The sequence below is a fragment of the Callospermophilus lateralis genome, chromosome 1 (assembly GCF_048772815.1).
Source record: "Callospermophilus lateralis isolate mCalLat2 chromosome 1, mCalLat2.hap1, whole genome shotgun sequence".
NCBI lineage: Eukaryota > Metazoa > Chordata > Mammalia > Rodentia > Sciuridae > Callospermophilus > Callospermophilus lateralis.
The window spans coordinates 80,327,923-80,349,970 of record NC_135305.1 but is presented as its reverse complement, the minus strand read 5'-3'; the positions used below and the strand labels follow the sequence as shown (position 1 = coordinate 80,349,970).

The 22,048-nt window shown below is 40.3% G+C and overlaps 1 protein-coding gene across 1 annotated transcript in view; it reads right to left on the bottom strand.

Annotated features, from left to right (window-relative positions):
- Gpnmb (glycoprotein nmb) overlaps positions 1–14,742 on the bottom strand; it is a 29,069-nt gene extending 14,327 nt beyond the window's left edge. The window contains exons 1-6 of the mRNA XM_076835363.2: positions 14,583–14,742; positions 8,152–8,304; positions 7,231–7,374; positions 4,990–5,163; positions 3,287–3,445; positions 2,692–3,003 (exon numbers count right to left, since the gene is read on the bottom strand). Coding sequence (XP_076691478.2) covers positions 2,692–3,003; positions 3,287–3,445; positions 4,990–5,163; positions 7,231–7,374; positions 8,152–8,304; positions 14,583–14,652 — 1,012 coding nt within the window. The 5' untranslated portion in view covers positions 14,653–14,742. The remainder of the gene's footprint in view (positions 1–2,691; positions 3,004–3,286; positions 3,446–4,989; positions 5,164–7,230; positions 7,375–8,151; positions 8,305–14,582) is intronic.
- Between the last annotated feature and the right edge of the window lie 7,306 nt (positions 14,743–22,048).

Below are 22,048 nucleotides of genomic sequence, written 5' to 3'. Positions count from 1 at the left end.
CTCTTTTAGAAGCCATGAGCTGACTCCTATTATCACCCAACTAGCTTTATCCTAACATGTCAGGAAGTTACACATGGGGTTTTAGGAAGATTTGATGCCCTTCCCCAAGGCTGGTCCATTTCAATGCCTGTTAATTAGCCCCACTCTTCCCTCCCTGCACAGCTTCAAGGCATTTTGGGATTGATTAAACACCTTTAGATAAAAACCAACCAGGAAACTTCCCTTCATAATTAAACTTAACTAACTCATAAGGTTTACTAGTTTGTCTTATGGTCTAACTTAGGAAAAATGATAGCAGAATTTTACACCTGTTCTTATTTATAAGGAAGACCATCAATACTTATAGATAAAGAAATTGGTTCATCTGCAGAAATACTAGAATGAAAGCCAGGTGTGGTGGCACCCACCTGTAATCCCAGTGGCTTGGGAAGCTGAGGCAGGAGGATGGAGAGTACAAAGTCAGCCTCAGCAATGTAGTGAGGCTCTAAGCAATTTAATGAGACCCTTTCCCTAAGTTTATTTTTATATATTATTGATATAAATTTATTTATATAAATATGAATGAAGGGCTGGGGGTGTTTCAGTAGTGTAGCACCCCTGGGTTCAATCCCCACTACAAAAAAAAAAAAAAAAAAAAAAAAGAAGAAGAAGAAGAATGAAGCTGTATATTTAAACTAGTCCAGTACAGTTGTATTTGTAATTGTAATTAGGATTAACCTTATCAAAAAAGACAACGAACAATAGCATCTACATCCTATGAAACACTATGTAGTAACTGAATAAAATGAGATAGACTAATATTTGCTGATAATGGAAAGATGTCTATGATGTTGTTCACTTAAAATCTGTATAAATATATATCCATCATATTTATACAGTTTGCTTATCCATCATGAATCCACTTACATAAAAACCAAAATGATAAACCTTCCATGTATATCATGTATATACAAAATATGTTTGTAAATGCACAGAAAAAGATCTGGAAAGAAACAGTCCCTGGCACACACCAGGAATCCCAGCTACTTGGGAGGCTGAGGCAGGAGGATGACAACTTTGAGGGACCCTGTCTCTAAATAAAAAATAAAAAGGACTGGGGATGTAACTCTGTGGTATGGCAAAATAAACAAACAAACAAAAACCCACTGCCAACTCCAACAGGAAGAAGAATGTAATAAGGACTTTTACTTTTGACTCTAGACTTTGCTGTTTAATTTTTACTATGAAATGTACATTAATTTCGTAATTTAAAACATTTCAAAAAACAATCAGAGTCAGTACTAATACCATATAGTGTCTTGATTTCTTGATTTAATTTTTTTTTTTTTTTGGAACTGGGTATTGAACTGAGGGCCTCATTAGGCAGGTGCTTACCACTGAGCTACAACCCCAACCCGAGATGGTCTCGATTTAACAAGATAACATTTTATTACTTACACATGAGCAGTTTGTTATTTATAACCAACAAGTGTTGGTAGAAACAACCACAGGAGGCACTGGCAGGCATCCTGATGGAGTGTTCCTGCTGGGTTTGGTCATGGCGCCCTCTTGTGACCACTGAGAGGATGTCAGCCTGGGGTGCTAAGATGAGCAAATGGCCCAGTGAGGAAGGGTGGCGCTGGCATGGGGTAGTGGGGATGGGAGCCAGTCTCTTCAAAGTGGTCTCTGAGGAACTTCTTGAATGTCTTCACAGACTATTAATAGAAGGTGGTATTGGATTAATCAAGCTTTATTATCTGGAGCAACTGAAATGGCTGGAGTGGCCCCAGCTTGCTGGTCCAGAAAGGCCTGCAAGCATCATTCTTTCTTGAGCCATTTGGCAGTTGCTCTCAAGTATAGCTATGTCTTCATGAGACACTGGATGAGAGTGGATAGGGTAGGGGAGGAGAATAAGTGTGGGATCAGTACTGTGGGAGGGGGCAGAAGGAAAATGGAGAGGGCCCAACTTTACAAGAGGCCAGTGTGTCTTCTCATCCATATGGAAAATGGGAGCTAAACAAAAATGTGACAGGTTCTGAGAGGGAAAGCATCACATACATAGCAAGAGGCAGCCCAAATTAGGAGGGTCAAAGCGCCGAGTATGTGTCATCAAATTCTACCTGGAAAGTGACTTTAAACACGTTTTCCTTTCTTCCTTGCTCTTTAAGATGGTGATAAATTGGTTTTAAAAAATCAACAGGTCCAAAGTGGAATTGTTACAGAGTCTCTACACAACTCTTTCAAAAGGCATTTGTTTATTTGTATGGTGCTGAGGGTTGAACCCAGGGCCTTGCTCATGCTTGGCAAGCACTCTACCACTGAGCTGCCCCAGACCCTTAACTTAAGCAGGGTTTAATAATATAACCCTGGATTTGATCCCCAGCATCACGTGTGTGTGTGTGTGTGTGTGTGTGTGTGTGTGTGTGTGTATAACATAAATGAATATTTTTTAAGCCACTAAAGAAATTCTCCCCAGAATTTGAAAGACAGTAGAATGAATCAGACATAACTTTCCTCTGTATATACACAACTAATGAATCTCCATATCATGTACAACTGCAAAAATGGGATCCCAATTAGACTAAGTTGTAATCCACATACGTATAATATGTCAAAATACACTCTACCGTCATGTATATCTAAAAAAAAAAAAAAAGCAAATAAAAAATTTAAAAAAGAATTTCTCTCCAGGATCCTCCATAAAATGCTTACCTAATAAGGAGGTTGGTTTTGGAGGTCTGGGTGAAGGTGGAGGGCAAGGTCCGGGCACGGCGGCCTGCACTGTGAGGTTCAGGTTGAAGGTTCCATTGAGCACATACGTGTGATTCAAAGTGTGATTGTTGGAAACAAACAAGCCAGTGTTATCCCCAAAGTTCCACTTGTAGTCAATGGCAGACTCATTGAGGAAGTGGCTGGGATCGTGAATCAGGACATCAAACTTGATGGGGAGGTCTCTGAGGAAGGTTTCATCAGATGAATTTCGATCATTCTTCTGGGACATGGTCACAAATACAGGAATCTCATCTACAAAAACATCACAAAGAAGAAGGATTGCACCAGGCTTTATCTCAAGTGGTAAGCCTTTTAGGTTAAAAATTAGGGGTAACACAGCATCATGCTCTCCTTTTTGTATGTGAGTTTTCTAGAGTTTTCCCAAGTTCTTCTGGAAAACATAGATGGGAGACAACATAATTAAGCTTGGGTAGGGGCCCAGGTGAATCATAACCTAACCCAGGATATTCAGTGCTCTTTCTTAACCCCCAGTAGAGCCACATGCCTCATCCTCAGAGCCCACAACACCACGCACCTGTTACCACGTACACATCTTTAACCTGTGCAATGGGCATGTACGCCCAGCCGTGTCTTCTATAGACAGTCACTTCCATGACATGGGTGCCAAGGGTCATGTTGATTGTGTTTATAGAAACTCTCACGGAGCATCTTCCCAACTTCTGGAAATACTGACCTACAAGAAGATGGAGGTTCTTAGTTACCTGCAACATCACACCATCCTTCTAGAAGTTGATTCTGAAAGACCAGTGACTGCCATGGAGGGATTGCCCTGAGGAGGGATGATGGGAAGAGAAGATAGAGCTGCTCCAGGAAGGAAGATGGTTTCTATGTAGCGCTTTCTAGAGCTCACCCACAGTGTACACACATCATTGTGGGTTGTTGGTTAAAATGAAAAGAGCTATTTATTGGGATAATACAGTTGGCCCTCAGTGTACAAGTAAAATACTGTACATGACTGAAGTGATCTGGCACTTGAAGTACACATTTTTTTTTCCCACAGAAAATGCATTTATGTGCTGAATGTTTTCTCTGATATAAGGAGGCTGATTCATAGTGGGGTAGGGAGGGGGAGCATGGGAGGAATAGATGAACTCTGGAGAGGGCAGAGGTGTGGGAGGGGAAGGGAGGGACCTGGGGTTAGAAATGATGGTGGATTACTATCCAAAGTACAGGTATGAAGACACAAATTGGTGTGAATATACTGTGTATACAACCAGAGATATGAAAAATTGTGCTGTATATGTGTAATAAGAATTGTAATGCATTCTGCTGTCATATATAAATAAAAAAATAAAATGCATTTAGTGTAACAGTGAGATGTTCTACCTTAATTTGTTGACAATATGACTACAGCTATATTGTTAAACAGGATTTTTTTAAAAAAGAGGCACAGGAATCCTCTACTTTCTGATAGTATTTGTATCAGTATCACTATATAAAGATATATGTATACACACACACACACACATTTAACCAGCAATATATGCATGTGTGCACATATATGCGTGTGTGTGTATACTATATAAAGATAGAGTAAGTGATAAGAGAAAGATGTAGATAGAAGAGGGAATGGAGGAATAGTTTTACAAGTGGAAAATGTTGATCCCAGCCCTGAGAGATGTGATCAAACTTAGTTGAGTTGGGAATATCACTAAACTCTGAGACCTCAGTAGAGGATGGAAATTCATGGGAGTCTTGTTAGAAAAACAGCAATTTCTAGGTTGAAGACTGACTTTTAAGCAAAGACATCTAATCTGGTTAAGTTGAAGGAACTTAACCGCAACTAGGCTAAAGAGTGTCAACTTAAACTTCAACTTGGGGGCTGGAGATATGGCTCAGTGGGTAGAGTGATTGTCTAGTATGCACCAAGGCCCTGGGCTCAATCTCCCGCATCACCAAAAAATCCCACTCCCCCCAAAAAAACCTCTTAACTACATGGTGCCAGGAGTGGTAGTGAAGATAAGTGACAGTAAACAGTCAGAACACACCCTTGATGGGTCAAGGAAGTCATGTTTGGTGAGTTTTTTTTTTTTTTTTTCATTTTTATTTTGAGATAAAGTCTCACTAAACTGCTGAGGCTGGCCTCAAAATGATCATCCTTCTGCCTCAGCCTCCCAAGTCATTGGGATTACAGGTGTGCGCCCCACAGCTGGTGTGAAGCTTAAAAATTTTTTAAAAAGGCAAAGAAGAGGCTAAAAGAGTTTGTAAAAGTCTAACCCTGTGTGTGAAAGATGTAGACAAAATTCCATTTCTTCCATCCGTGGTGGTGAGGGAAAGGTTTCCCGTCAGGGAACACATTGTGCTGGCTTTGGCCGGGGCCACTTCCCCAGTCACTGTCCTCTGACCAGGACGTCCAGTTGTAAACATACGGGTCAAGAGACAAGCCAGAATCTAAACAGAGAAAGAAACAAGACATGATTACCAGGCTCAACTCTGAATTAAATATTTTATTAACTCCCCCCACCAGTCCCACCCCATATTGAGTTTTGAACCCAGGGGCACTCTACCACTGAGCTACATCCCAGCCCTTTTTAGTTTTTGTTTTGCGACAATAAATTAATCTCTATATCTATACCTATGCAGATATAAATACAAACTTACAGAGAGAAGCAAATATAGCAAAAATTTTAGATTGTTGACCATGGGTGGAAGGTACCTGGGTGCTTTCAATTTTTCTGTGTGTATGGAATTTTCCATTTTAAACAAGTAATGGTCAATATCTTTTCATCTAGAACAGTCCCCTTACCCTCTTTTATTTATTTATTTATTTATTATTTGTCACTGATATTTTTGAAAAATCTTTGGTTTTTTTTCCCTCCCCAGTTCTGGGGATGATACTCAGGGCCTCCCAATGCTAGGCTGCTAGGCAAGCTTTCTACCCCTGAGCGACATCCCCGACCCTTGAAAAGCCTATTTATTTCTTTGGGTACTGGGGATTGAACTCAGGAGCACTCTGCCACTGAGCCACACCCCCAGTCCTATTTTGTATTTTATTTAGAGACAGGGTCTCACTGAGTTGCTTAGTGCCTCACTTTTACGGAGGCTGGCTTTGAACTCGTGATCCCCCTGCCTCGGTATCTGGAGCCACTGGGATTACATGTGTGTGCCACTGTGCCTGACCCTTTTTCTTTATGAATCTACTAGTTGTTTTTGCTTTTTATACTTAAATTATCCCAACATGGCCAATGGAAGCTCCTTGAGTTGACTCTTGTGTCCTTTTGACATAACCTGGTTAGTCTGTGAGCTCTTTCTTATTTTCTGGCACAACAGATGTCTCAGGATGGCCTAGTACTTTCTTACCTTCCACCTGGAATCGGTTATTTCTGCAAAGATTCCTAGTTTTTCTTTTCTTTCTTTTTTTCTTTTTTTAGTGATGATAGATACTTATAAACATTTTCATAAGGATTATTTCCCATAAAAATGCTCACAGGACTAGATTGTCATAAGAATCAGCTTTTTTTAAAAAAGAAGAAACAGAAAAAAAAAGACCATATTACTTAACACGTGTTAAAAATTAAGCCCTTTCCATATAGAATTCATTGTTTTCCCCAGGGGAGAAGGTAAAAAAATAATAAGGCATGAACTCATCAACAGTTTAATAAAAATTCTAAATAATAAAATCAGATTATAAAGACATCGAATAGCTTTAGCACTGATAGAAGAATAAGCTTCAGTAAATTAGCTGTTTTTTTTCTTTTTTAAGAATATACAGTTTTAGGGCTGGTGTTGCGGCTTATCATTAGAGTGCTCACGTGCAAGACCCTGGGTTCGATCTTCAGCACCACAAAAGAATAAAATAATAATAATAATAAAGAATGTACAGCTTTTAAAAGATAATTTCTCTTGATAGAGCCACATCCACAGCCCTATTTTGTATTTTATTTAGAGACAGGGTCTCACTGAGTTGCTTAGTGCCTCACCATTGCTGTGGCTGGCTTTCTTCCTGTCTCAGCCTCTGAGCTGCTGGGATTAAAGTTGTATACCACCATGCCTGGCTAAAGAGCTTATCTCTTTAAGAGCCCCAAAATACACATTTGAGCATTTGTGCAAGCCACATAACATTTGCTTGAGAAATTCTGATCAGCAGAAATTAAACTCATCAGCAAACATCTGTTAAATTGGCAATTTTGATCTCCAAAAAAAGTTCCAAGTAATAAAATCAAAATCTGAGATCAATGAAGTTGTCCATTCAACTGGACACTAAGAAAAAGCTGGGTGGGACAGTGTCGTTTTTAAAGAGGGATCCAAGCAGCCCAGCCACCAGTGGGCTGAAGTAGATTTGGCTGCTATTGATTTGATGAAGGAACCTGGTAGGACCACACTCTCCCTCGCTGTCGTCCAGCACAAGGAGGAGGGTGGCAAGGACAGCAGCAGCATCTTGCCCTTTCAGAAGTACCTGTGAGCATTAAGGGGTAGAGACAGGTCTCCTGTAGTTCAGGAGAACTACTGCATTCTCACCATTTCTGCAGTTCTTCTCGTAGACTATGTTGCCGTTGGCATCTTCCTTTTGGCATCTGGGGAATACCAGGTTCACTGCAAAGGTTATGTTTGAACCCACCAGCGCCGGTGAGTCACTGGTCAGGACCGCCTGCACACGGCCTCCTAGAGCAACAAGAAATGGAGCTCACTGATCTTTTACCTTTCACCCATTAATAAACATTTAAAGTAAAGTTTAATCAGTTGATAAGGTCCAGAGGATCCATATGTCTCTATGGACACTTTTGTTTTTGAGATGGGGTCTTCCTATGTTGCCCAGGCTGGCCTCAGACTTGCAATCCTTCTGCCTCAGCCTCCAGAATAGCTGGGATTACAGGCACACATCACCTGGCTCCATATGTCTCTTTATGCTATATTAAATTTATTTTCTAAATTCCTTACTTTAGCTTTCAGAATACAACATTCTAGAAGATAAACAGAAATCAGACTCGTGAAAGAATTTTCTAACCACTGAAAAAATATTTACTTATGATGATTAAAAAAATCTGCTCAATGGGATGGAGGAGACAAACGTTAAAAGTTCACATATTTTTTCATCTCAATACCCAAGGACTGAAGGACTCATTATTTATCTAAGTAGAAAGATATTCGCTTTGTGATGAACCACATTTTTCTGAAGGTGACCATTCCCACGTTGGTTAGAAAGATTTGAGACTAAACCTGCTGACTTTCCAAAATATTTCAAGCATCATAAATTTGGAAAAATCTAAGATTAGAAAGTGGTCTAGAAAGTGAAACAGTCAGGATAAAGGAGAGATCATCAAATCCGGGTGCCATGCACTTGGAAGTGACAGCACTGTCATTTGCGAAAACCTGAACTCTGTAACCTCCAAGACTTGCTAAAGTCAGACATTCCAGTTGTGGGGGTTCAGTTGGGCTTACCTTTCCAGGAATTTTTCCACCTTGCATCTCCCCTCTTCCACACCGGATAGAGCTTTTCGTTCCAGTCATTTTCATCGGAAGACCAGCCATTTAATTGGTTGTGTTTCCTCATATAACCAGAATACCTTTCATTGCCCAGCACATCATGAAATCCTGTGTTGATAATTTGAAAAACAAATTACTTTGTCTATTCCATCCTTCATTAGTCCTTATGCAACAATGGTTAAAGAAGATTTCATTTCATACCGTTGGAAAGCACATCCATAATACAGCCAGCATGCCAAGTAAACAGAGGGTGCTTTTTAAAAAATGAGTTTACTGGAAATAACTTGCATATAGCATTTGGAACCAAGCTCTTTTATGTACTTTAAATGAACCAAAAAATGTTTTGAAAGCCAGTATTTCTTCGACATCTCTTGGCTTCTTATATCTTCCGAACACTTGGATTTGGTACAATATCCTTAGGAAAACTCGGATGCCAGTGTTCTCCAGACCAGTTTTTGCATCTTTTTTCCAGTCTGAACTATGCTGTTGGCTAAGGAAAGTTAGGCTCAAGAATGCCTTCAGGATTCCAAGAGACACATACCAGAGCTGGAGATCCCACCGCGAAAGAAATTTTTTACAGCCCAGAATATAATCTGGCTTGGTGAATGTTCCCTGTGCACTTGTAGAGTTATATTTGGGGCTGTGGTTAGAGTTCAGTGGCAGGGTGCTTTCCTAGCAGGTGCAAGACCTTGCATTTGATTCCCCATACAACCAAAAAAAAAAAAAAAAGTAACTATGTTAAGCTAATTGATGATGTTTTTCAAATTGATTTTTGTCTACTTGTTATTTCAATTACTGAGAGAGGAATCTTGAAATCTTTATAATTGTGCTTTGTGAAAAATTTGCTTATTTCTGTCAGTTTTTGCTATATGTTTTTTGGAAGCTCTGTTTTTAGGTATATTATGCATTTAGATGTGTTAAGTCTTCTTGATGAGTTGATCTTTTTCTTATTAGAAATTGATCCTCTGCCCCTGGTAATACTCTTTGTTCTGAAGAATTTTGATATTAATGCTTACTATTTAACTGATATACATTTTTCTATTTTTTTAAAAAATTTTAACCTAGGTGCATTTTTATGTTTGAAATGGGTTTCTTGGAGACACCATATAGTTGGCTCTGTTATTGCAAATTTAGTCTGAAAAAAATCTCCACCTTGTACTTGAAGTGTTTAGATAATTTATATTTAATTTAATTATAAATACTGTGCAATTTAAGTCTTCTGGTGGTCCCATCTGTTCCTCTTTCCTGTCTTTCTTCTCTAGCTGTACTTTTTAGGATTTTATTTGTATTCCATTCTGTCTTTACTACTGGCTTATTATGTGTATCTCTTCGTCTGATTTTGTTTTGAATGATTGCTCTAGAGTTTATAATATTATAATTCCTTTAAAATTCTTTCTGATCTTCATTGTTGATGTCTTCCTTGCCTGACAACTCTGGTCACGTGGTCTCCACTTTCTTTGAAGATTGTAGCAGGTTGGTTGACTGGCTACCAGCAGCCGTTTCCTGCTCTACTGTTTTTCCCTCCCCGACAGAGGCTCTGCTACAACATATCACAATTTCAGACACTTTCCCAGCGTTTCTTACAGTTTGGCCAGAAGCAGACGATTAAATCCTAGGCAATGAAAGCGGAGAGGAAATCTGTTGAGAGCTTCTAGGACAAAGTTTCCTCTCTTATAAAAAGAGACACAAGAGAACGAACTCCGTATTTTTCCTTTCAGAATTACAGTATTTCGTTCATGGCCAAATGTCAATTACCTGAAACCTTTAGTCAGCCACTAATCATATGCTTTTAAAAATCATTGTCTCATCGATTAATCTAGTGCTGGCTTGATCTGGCCACAAACTCTTAAAGGCCCAAAACTCTGTTTTCTTAAGCTCTGGAAAAGGTCTACCACATGGTGTGGTATTTAGTGGGTGCTCAGAAAAGCCATATTGAATGCTTGCTACTGACCTCCTTTATCTTTTCATTTTTTTAATGATGCTGGGGATTGAACCCAGGAGTGCTCTACTACTGAGTTACATCCCCAATTTTTAAAAATTTTTCCTTTAGAGACAGGGCTCACTAAGTTGCTGAGGCTGGCCTCAAACTTCTGATCCTCCTGCCTCAGCCTCCCGAGTCACTGGGATTACAAGCATGTGTCACTGAGCCCAGCTCTTTTATATCCAACAGGAGAAAGAGGTTTTTTTTTTTTTTTTTTTTTCCAGGAAGAGACATTTTGTTGTCCCCTCTTAACAGGGAGTCAGGTGGAATGGGAGAGAATATTGAACTGGGTGTCATAGAGCCTAGGTTCTAGCCTCGGTTCTGATACTAAACTGTCTGTTTGACTTCAGGTCATATGTTTTTTCTGGACCTTCAAATTAGACAAAACCCCAATGCGATGTGATTCTGTCATTATTCCTATTTGGAAACAGATACTGAGTGAGGACAGGAAATTCATCTTTATCAATAAATGTTTGTAATAGGAAATTTACTTTTAATTGAGTCACAAGGAATGAACTCCTTCCCTTTGCAGATGAATAAAGCCAGGCCTAGAGACTGATATGATTCACCTAGGGCCATCTTTAATGTAGTGGAAATGAAGATTCACATCTTTTCATCCTCACGACTAGTTCTTTCTATTTCAAAGAGCCTTCTTCTTCCTCAGATCCTGAGAGAATTTCCAGAAATATAATCAAAACACAGATTTCTCCTCTGATTTTAAATGTTAGAAGTCAAGGAAAAATATAAACTTAAAAGGAGAGTGTCAAGGGATAGACACATAGGTCAGTGGAAATGAATAGGGGGCCCAGAAATAGACCCACACGGGTATGGCCTACTGATTCTTGACAAAGATTTAGAAATTATCCAGTGGAGAAAAGATGGACTTTCAACAAAAGGTGCTGGGAAAAAAGTAATAAGCATAGACAAAAACCTTCAGGATTCAGGGCTAGACCAGAATTCAGACTTGATACCAAAGCCATAAACCATAAAAGGAAATACTGATGTATTGGGCCTTATTAAAACAAAAAAATTTGCTCTGTCAAAGTCTATGTAAGGGGATGAAAAGTAGAGCTACCGACTAGGGGAAATTAATTACATATCACATTTCCAACTAAGGAGTAGTATTCTCATATATAAAAAATTCTCAAAATTTAACCTGAAAAAACAACCCATTCAATTAGAAAATGACTAAAAAACATGAACAGATATATCAACAAGAGAATACACAGATGACAAATAATCACATGGCAAGATACCCAACTTCATTAGCCAGTAGGGAAATTCCTGATAAAACTACAATGAAAAACCCCCATAGATCTATCAGTTTAACCCAAATAAAGAGTAATGCAGCAGAGGAAGTAGGGACACTCAGCCATTGCTAGTGGCAATGTAAAATGGTACAGCAAGGCTGTTGATTTCTTGTAGAACAGCACACAACTGCTGTACAACCAATCAATTGACTCTTTGACGTGCATCCTAGGGAAATGAACTTACGTTCATATCAAAGTCTGTATGTGAAGATTCATAGCAGCTTTACTCAGAGTAACTCCAAGAGCAATAACCCAAATGTCCTTCAGTGGGTGAATGATTCAGCAAGCTCTGGTACATACAGACCATGGGATACTACTCAGCAGTAAAAAGGAACAAACTTTTTTGAGAGGAGTGGGGGTACCAGGGATTGAACCCAGGCACTTAACCACTGAGCCACATCCCTAACTCTTTTTATTTTTTATTTAGAGACAGGGTCTTGTTAAGTTGCTTAGGGCCTTGCTAAGTTGCTGAGGCTGGCTTTGAACATGCAGTCCTCCTACTCAGCCTCCAGAACTGAGATTATAGGCATGGGCCACAGTGCTTGGCTAGGAACAAACTATAGATGCAGCAACTTCAATAAATTTCCAGGGAACTATGTTGAGTTAAAGAAGAGCCAGTGCCAAATGGTCACCTACTGTATAATGCCATTTGCGTGCATTCCAGAAATTACAAAATTATAAAAATGGAGAATGGATTTGTGATTGCTAGGGTCTGGGAAGTGGTGGAGGGGGAGTGGATTTGGCTATAAAAGGGCATGAGGATGTTTGTGGTGATGACCGGTTCTGTATTTTGACTATCTCAATGTCAATATCTTGGTTACGATACTAGGATTTGCCTTATCTCACTACTGGAGCAAACTGGATGAAGGGTGCATCGAGATCTGTTATTTCTTACAATTTCATATGAATGTATAATTACTTCAAAAGGAAAGGTCGGATTTGAAAATAAGATAAATGAACTGTATGCAGGCTCTAAAAGGAAGCAACAAGTGTGTGTGAATGTGGGGGGAGGAGACACAGGCAGAAGGTAGGACTGAGTGGCCCACCGCTGGGTGGGCTTCCCCCTCTATACTCACCACTCCCTATTCTGCCTACCAGCAGAGAGCAGGTGTCTGGGGCTGCTTTTCACCTACTCTGTTATCAGCTTTTTTTGCATTTTGTAAAAGGCAGATTGCAAAGAACAGATTTGTGATTGCCCAGACTATGGTTCAAAGGCCCTTGGTGTTTGACACACTGCTAAATGCTATCTACCCTTATTTATTTGGGCCAGAATATTTAGTCTAGGGCAAGAGGAACCCAGGAATGTCTGGGCTTTGTAACACTGCCTAATAGGTTAGAACTCTTCTCAAACTGACAGCCCAGATTTATCCTCTGGTTAATCTATTTTATTAAGCACAGCTGGAATCAGGGCAGGGGGGCTCCCATGGACCTGTGTGCCCATATCTCAATCTCTCAGGAATGCAGATTCCTGGGGAGTCTGTCCTCAGAGGTCTGCTGGATTGGGGTGCAGATCTGTCAGAGGAGAAGAATTTCCACCATGTCTCCTAGCCAAGCACCTTTTGTTAGTTGATCTCACAAGAACTTAAGTTTGGTAAAAGGAAATGAAAACTCAATGAAGCTAAGTCACTCAGGGACCAGCCCTGCTGCTAGGGTACCCAAGTCTGTCCTCCAAGCCCTGGCAGGAAGAACAGCATTTGAGATGGCCGTTTTCTTTCCTCTTCCATCTACCAGCTGTGTGGCCTTGCCACTCCAATGGGCACACTCCACTTGAATTCCTTGTCCTTTCTGTGGTCTCTCTCCTCCTCTGGGAAGAGGGACAATCACAGCCTCAGTCTCCCTGCGCTCTTCCAAGGAGCCAAACACCGACACCAACTGGGCAGTGCTGCCTGGCCCTGGCTGGCCGAGGTCCTTGTGTTTGGACTCACTGATCAAAAGCACTGGATGCGGTTGTGGGCATTACCTGAGTGACATAAACCAAGCGGCCAGCATAGTGACTACACACTTGGACACCAGTCGGGTGTGGATTCCAGGGTGCTCAAACCCACCCCTACCTTCGCCGACCCCCGGTGGAGTTGTCTAGTGGAACCGGGACCCCTAGAAGGTCACTACTCTATTGGAGCAAGGTGGGGTGGACCTTCTGGGAGAGGTGTGGTTCACTTTCACTGTTTACTCGCTTGCTCTTCCCAGAGGAACAGGGTCACCTGTGCACTGAACAAGTGGGCACACTCCACCTCAGTGGTTCCCACCCCTGGCTGCGCATCCAGAGGGCAAGAGCACTTTTTAAGTGAGGCTAGGCTGAGCCCACTCCCAAACATGCCGATTTCATTGATTGGCATCAACATTGTTGTAAATGCTCAGTCTTGCTGGCTTGGTGGTGCACATCTGTCATATCAGTTACTAGGGAGGTTGAGGAGGAGAACCTCAAGTTTGAGGCCAGTCACTGAAACTTAGCAAGACTGTCTCAAAATAAAAATAAAAAGGACTGGGGATATAGCTCAATGGTAAAGGGGTCCTGGGTTCAATCCCCAGTACCACACACACAGGCGTGCACACACACTGCCCCGTCTCTAAAGCATAACCAGGATAGAGAAGCAGGTGTCAGCCCTTCCCTCAGTAACCTCAGAGAAAGGGGCAGCAAGCTACTACAGGTCTGCAGACAAAGCTCAGCCAAGTTTCTGGATAGGGTGTGAAAGAGCTTGTCTCCAGATTTGAGCCCCCATTTCATCTGAGGTCTGCCTCCATGCTGTTGAAAGGAAGCCAGACAAAGTTTTGTTGGTAGAGTTACTTTTTTCTAGGGACAGGGACCATCCTCCCTCTTTCAACCCCTGTCTGGCAACAGAGTAGGAGGAATTGGCAATGAAAAAAAGAGCTCCATAGGGCTGCATGATTTCTATTTTCCATGAGCCTGAAACAAGGCTGCGGTTGGAGGATGCAGTAGTTTCAACATTCCCAGTGATTTGCAGGAGAAATGAATGAGTCCGAATCCGTGAATGCTTCCTGGGGAGTTTCAGTCCAGGTCAGCTCAGAGGATATTATTATCCATCACCTAGCCAACAGTCAGAGGAGGGGTTAAACATAAAAATAGAATTACTCACGTTTGGCTGCATCAAGTGGCAGTCTAGAAGCCAGAAACAGAAATCCTAGGACACAGTAGAGACATTCCATGTTGAATTGCCCTGGCAATCAGGATGTAACTTTCAACTCCTCTGGCCCCATCCACGGAGAGCACCAGTGTTCTTCTGGGCTCCGCTGTGCCCCACTCTTTATTAAATGAAATACAGGGCCTCGGGGCAGATCATGTGATGGTATTAAGCAGCACTGCCTGATCTGTTTTCTTGAATTCAACCTCTTACAGCTCATGTGCTTGTGACTCACTCACCCCAGGCATCTATTTATTCGCTATTTGGATGTGCCCGATTTGGATTTTGTAATTTCATATTTACTAGTTTTAGAGGAACTTCCTATCCTATGACCCCATTTTAATATTCTTCACCAAATAAAATTTCAGTTCTCCATCCTCATTGATGATGAACTTGCTGTGGTTCCTTCACTCACTCAGCTCATGTGCAGAGGATAGATCTTTTTCCTGTACTTTAGGATGATCAGCTCCCAACACTAACAGATGCTTCTGTATTCCCTTCCCTCAAGAGGAGACATATGGGGAGGGTCTCTCCAGTCATTTGAGATAGTGTTATACATATGTAGCTAATAATGTAGATGTTGTGTCAGAATATGCTGGAAACAGTTGCACAGGTTTCCAGTAGTTGAGAAATTTACTCAGAAGCACATTTGGAATATCAGTGCAATTCTTTATAATTTTCAGAACAACCTGCATAATCTTAGGTGACTGTTCTTAAAGCATGTAAATGCACGTTGTATCTTTCAGGATCAATTGCATAAAACACACTGCATATTTATTTCATTTTATGGCAAGCAGGCATTGATGTAAATACAAGCTTGCCTGAAATATAAATTTTATACAAAGATGGCATGAACTCTATTGCATGTGATCTTTCTCTGAGGCACATCCATGTGACCATTTTCAGGGCATTAGAAGTCCTTGTTGGGAGTAAGGGGAAAATGTGGAGTACAGGTTTATGTTTGATTGTATTACAGGGGAATAGAAAGAGTCTGGTGAAACTGAAATCTGTAGAGCAGAGACAGCCAATTTCCTACACCTAGGCCATATGCAGCTGCCTTGAGCTCCTTTTAGAGCCTTTGAAGCAAATATCAAGGGAAAGATAGGCACATGAGCCCATAATCCATGATTGAGACAACTGTTTTCAAATACAGATGAATAAGTGAATCATGGGAATATTTATTGGTTTTATGTCATGTAAAGTAAATAATTTACATAGTTCTATTTGCTGTTCACAAAATGTGTAACTTTTTTTTTGCTACCAGGAATTGAACACCAGGGTGCATTCACGCTGCCACATCCCCAGCCCTTTTTATTTTTTATTCTGAGACAGGGTCTCACTGAGGCTGGATTTGAACCTTTGATCCTCTTGCCTCAGCTTCCTGAGCTACTGGGCTTACAGGTGTGCACCACCACACCTAATATGTATAACTTATACAGTTCAAAAAAAAGCTTTTCAATTTAGGAAAAACTTCCTACTATTATTAAATATTATCGCTCTTTGTTGCTGACACAGTCCTGGCTTGTATTTTTGGCTGGATTAGCGTCCTCTGTCTCTAAATAAATTGGAAATGTTAAACTCTTCCATAAGAAAACCTTAGTTTTGTTTAGGGAGTCACAATGACTAAATTTTCTTTTATGTTTTCTTGCCTTCTCTGCCCCATCAAGGAGAGACAGTGACACAGGGCAAGAGTCAAAGGTTGGTGCTGGACAGAGGTGAACAAGAAACTGGAAGCTTACTTGTCCTTTCTCTCTCTCTTTCACCAGAAGTTCTTAATTACAAAGAACTATAAATTGTATAATTTATCCCTTAATGACCAGAGTTTGACAATATATAAAGTAATTGGAGACAGGGCTCTTTGAGATAAAGAGTATCTACACTTTTTTTTTATTTTTATTTTTGAAAAATAAAAATCATACTGTGAAAAAATTGAAATAATTGATTGAAAAAAGGGAAACATCTCAATTGTTTGGTATTACAGACACAATTACTCTATTTAGAAATGACACACCTGTAATGCCAACAGTTTGAGAGCCTGGGGCAGGAGGATTGCAAGTTCTAGGTCAGCCTCAGCAATTTAGTGAGGTTCTAAACAACCCGGTCTCAAAATAAATAATAAAAAGGGCTGAAGATGTGGCTCAACGCTTTAAGCACCCCTCAGTTCAATGCCTGATATAAAAATAAAATAAAGGAAGGAAGGAGGGAAGGAAATAAAAAAGAAATGACACCAAGTAAGGCAAACAATAGCCAACTTTTGGTAAGTGTTACTATTTGCCTCTAAGCATCTTGATTTCTGATACCCTTCCTGGTGGCCACATCCCCAACTTGAGGAGTACCTAGGATATGATGACAGCCAGCAGCCACTCAAAGGAACAAGCAGTGGCAGGCATCAACCACACACAAGAATCACCCAGGTTGGTATTAACATTGCTAGTTTTAGAAATTGCTCAGTTCAAACTGGTGTTTTTAAGTGTAATCATAAAAATTAGTTAAGGTCCCTTCCCTGCCATCTCTTGTAAAAAGCTGTTGTATTAGTTCCTTGTTGCTGCTATAACGAACTGCCAGAAACTCAAAGGCTTATGACAATACAAATTGATTATTGTTCTCAAAGTCAGAGGTCTGCCATGGGACTACTGTGCTAAAATTGAAGTGTCGGGAGAGTGGCACTAGTATGAATCTGCTTCCTTGACTTTTCCAGCTTCTAGAAGCTTCTCACATATCCTATTTTGTGACTTTTTTCCATTTCCAAAGGCAGCAATAACTAGTTGGGTCTTCCTCATATCTCATTCCCTTACATGGGTTCTCCCATATCTTTCTTTTTACTTTGAGACAGGGTCTCTTGTTCACCTCTGTCTAGCATCAACTTTTGACTCTTGTCCTATGTTACGGGACCACTGGGCCCAGTTAGGTCATTCTATCTGCAAGCTTTACCCCAACCCTGCCATAAAACATAGTCACAGTTCGGGGAGTTAGGAAGTGGATTTTGGGGAGGCTATTATTCTGCCTAGCACAGTCATATAGCATGTGACTTGGCAGAGAGTTTTATTCTTGAAGAAATGTGGGTAATGGGAACAAAAATGGAAAGTACCTCCCAAAGATTACAGATTACAGACCTGTTGAAACAAAACCTTTGATATTTGGCAGAGTGGAAAGGCAAGAATAAACTAAAGATAAAGGAATTAGTTTGGGGAGAGAGGGTGGGGGAGGGAACCAGCCAGCCCATGTGACTGCCTTGCCAAGTGCAGGCTTTTTAACGCATCATAATCAGAGTCACGGTTTTCAGATTTAAGCATTAGCAAATGACTCAGAGACTTCAGCTCTGTGTCTAGTTCTTCCATCTCTCCTGTTTGGGTATTCTCTGCACGAATGAGTAATTAAAGTTCCTTCTTTCCAAGGTTTGCTAAATTTTGCAATTACTCTCCCATCAAAATCTTTTCCCCTTACTTTTCAGGAAATGAGAAGAAAATGGATCTCAAAGGTAAGTGTGTCCCTTTCGCTTGCCTCTACAATCAAAGTGGAAATAACTGCTGTTGTTTTAGCTGATTTTCTGCCTGAAGGAATTAGACACCAGATGTGAGAAAAGACATTTTTCTTCTTGGATGCTGGCTGCAAACATTTTTTTGACATGACTCTTCTTGTGGAGTTCCTGGCCCCACTTAAAATTAGAAAAAGCAGTGGTTGTAGAAAAAAATGTGGATTACCACACTATTTACATACTAGTTTTGGTTTTAGAGAACTTTCTCTGAATTGTTAGTGTAGAGGAGCGCTCGTTGTGGATTGTGGTTGCATGCACCAGACAAGGGCTCTACCACTGAGCTACACCCCAGCCACACTGCAGCAGAGGAAGCCATGGGGAATGAGGAGAACGGTGGGACCCAGGAAGGAGAACAAAATAGGATCTATGCTGAGAAAGAAGGGAGGGAGCCACGAAAGGAATCAGAATACATACCTGGCTTCCAGTTTATGATAATTATGGATTATCCAGAAACATCTCAGAACACTGGGGCCAGAGCATTGCATTTATTCATTGGAGATGAATGATAAGCCCAAGAGAAGGGTAGCTAGATCAGATATCAAAAAGAAGTTTGGCTGTGGAAGAAAGGCCAGGAAACGAGATAGACTAGCACCTTGGATCTTTTTCCTCACATCTAAATCCAGCTTTTTTCCGGATGGAAGTTTTTACACATCAGATAGAATTAATTCAGCAAGCACCAGTGGAGGGCTATCTTTCTATAAAAGTTGTTATCCTCTAAGGCAGGAATAAAAATTAGAGGAGCCCAGGATCTCATTGGGAGGATAAGGCATTAGCCTCTAAAATTGAATTTTTTATTGTGGAAACTTTCCCCAAAGCCCCCAAATAGAATAACACGATGAACAACATGTCCATCACCTGCAGATGACAGTATGGGGAGAAGGAGGATAGAGCCAGTGGTGTTTCACCCCCCCCCCAGGCACTTTTGGATTAGTTTTAACTCAATCCTAAACATTACTGGTATGTGGCATTTAAATGAAGTCATGTAGATAGAACTATAGGAGTTTAGAGAAGATGGAGGAAACAGAGAAGTGTTTATGGAAAAAGTACGAATTGCAGCTGGGTGCAGTGGTGCACGCCTGTAATCTCAGTGGCTCAAGAGGCTGAGACAGGAGGGTCGAGAGTTTAAAGCCAGCCTCGGACACTTAGCGAGGCCCTAAATAACTCAGTGAGACTCTGTCTGTAAATAAAATATATAAAAGGGCTGGGGGGGACCTGGGGTTGTGGCTTAGCAGTAGAGTACTCTCCTAGCACGTGTGAGGTCCTGGGTTTGACCCTCAGCACCACATAAAAAAATAAACAAAATAAAGGTATTGTGTCCAACTACAGCAAATAATAATAATAATAATAATAATAATAATAATAATAAATATTTTTTAAAAAGCCTTGTTATGTGGTTTAGTGGTTAAGCACTCCTGGATTCAATGCCTGGTTAAAAAAAAAAAAAAAGAGTATGAATTGACCTAGTTAAATCATGAGTTTAGTTGATAAGACAAAAGTGACCTGGAGAGAGAGCATTCCATGTAGGAATGAATAGAAGAAGAAATATTTTTTAAAAGGAATGAAGGGCTGGGGTTGTGGCTCAGTGGTAGAGCATTTGCCTAGCGTATGCGGGGCCCTGGGTTCGATCCTCAGCACCACATAAAAATGAATAAAGATATTGTGTTCAACTAAAAAATAAATATTAAAAAAAAGGAATGAAATACTCGTAACATGCTGCAATGTGGCTAAATCTCAAAAACATTATGCTGGGGGAAAGAAACCAGACACAAAAGTCCCATGAGGTGTGATTCCATTTTTAAGAAATGTCCAGAATGGGCAAATTCATAAGAATAGAAAGCAGATTGGTGATTTCCAGGGGCTGTAGGGAGGGAGTATAGAAATGGGGAGTGACTGATTAATGGGTTTTATTTTGGAGTGATAAAAATATTTGAGCACTAGATAGAGGTGGTGGTTACCCATCATCAGTGTATAAGATGCCACTGAATTGCTCACTTTAAAATGGCTAATATCAACAACTAAAAATAAATAAATAAAATGGCTAATATTATAATATGAATTTCACTTTAACCCCAAAAAGAATGAACATGAACAATTAATTCAACAACACACCTTGATCAGGTGAGGCTAAAAACCAAGGTCAAAGAATAAGGCTCTGGCTTTAGGGAGCCTACAGCCCAGCAGAGGCAGCAATCAGGTGGAGAAGCACTTGTCCCTGCTCTGATGGAAACATGTCAGGGTGCACAGCGAGGGCTTGGAGGACAGGGCTGTTCCATTTCATCTCTCAAGCACTAATACAAATATAATGTGAGCCACATGTATAAATTAAAATTCCTTGTAGCCACATAAAAAAGGTAAAAGGAAATAGTTAAAATGATCTGAATAGCGTACTTTGTTTAATACAATATATCTAAAATACCTTGATAGGTAATCAACATACTACATTATTTATGAGATATTTTACAATCTTTTTTTTCATGAAACACCTTTGAAATCCAGTATGTGTTGGACAGCACGTATCAATTTATTTGGATTTGTTGCAGAGCAGGGGATCAAACCCAAGGCCTTGTGCATGCTTCGCAGGTACTCTACCCTCAAGCTACACCCGCGGCCCTTAGGGCACTTGTCAATATACAACCTCACATTGCAGGTGTTCAACAGCTGCACGTGCCAGTGGCTACTATACTGGACAGCACAGTTCTGGAGGAACATGAATGACTTCATGAGGGGCTGTGACTTGGGATTCTCTGAGCAGGGATAGTCTCAGGAGCTTCAGCCCAAGGGAGTGTGTATGCCTGTGAGTTGTAAAAGTGACATTGCTTGCCAGTTAGCCACATGGAGAGTCCAGCCTGATTTGTGAGGAAAGTGAGTATAAGAGGGAGGATGTTTTCATGTACATCAGGTACTTTTTCCCCTGACCGATTTCCCAGGAGTAGAGATAAAGAGGAAACATAGAAGTTGAATTCCCATTACACATAATTGATTTAATGACTACTTCCCACACCCGACTGTCCGTCTCCAGCATTATTTTCAAAGTAGAAATAAATCTTGCAAAACTTGGTTGTAAACCTTTTTGATCTCAACTTAGTCATCAGCGTCTTGCTCAAGATAATGTTTCAGTGTCAATGCAGAATAAAATCTCTCAGAGTAACTGATTTCAGGAGAAGTGCAGGGTATGAACCCATAACTAAAAATTTTTATTTTGTTTTGAAATAATCTCAAACATATGAAGAGTTACAAGAATGATACAAGAACTCTCATGTACCCTCCATATTCATGGATCTGAAAATTTGATCACACTTACATGATATTTAATTTGCACATACCCGTGGTATATACATGTATATATGCACACTTGCCATTATTACGTTTTTTAAATGAACTGTAAGGTGCAGACATCCTGCTCATTTACTTAAAAAAAATATATATATATACCCAATATATAGCCAATGTACCTTTATTTTATTTACATGTGATGCTGAGAATTGAGCCCAGTGCCTCACAATGCTAGGCAAGCACTCTACTACTGAGCCATAACCCCAGCCCTCATTTACTTTTATTTTCTTTAATTGATGTTTCCAAGATCAAGTATATTCTCTTAGCATTGGTGCAGTACAATTATCAAAATCAGAAACTTTAATATCATCAAACCTATTCAAATTTGCCAAGATATTATCATTGCAATCTTTTTAAAAAATATGTTTAGCTGTAGATGGACACAATACTTTTATTTTATTTTATTTACTTATTTTTGTGGTGCTGATGTTTGAACCCTGTGCCTCACATGTGCTAGGCAAGTGCTCTATCACTGAGCTGCCACCCCTAGCCTCCAATCATATCTTTTAGAGCACCACCACCTCTATCTAGGATCCTGAATTGCATTTAGTTG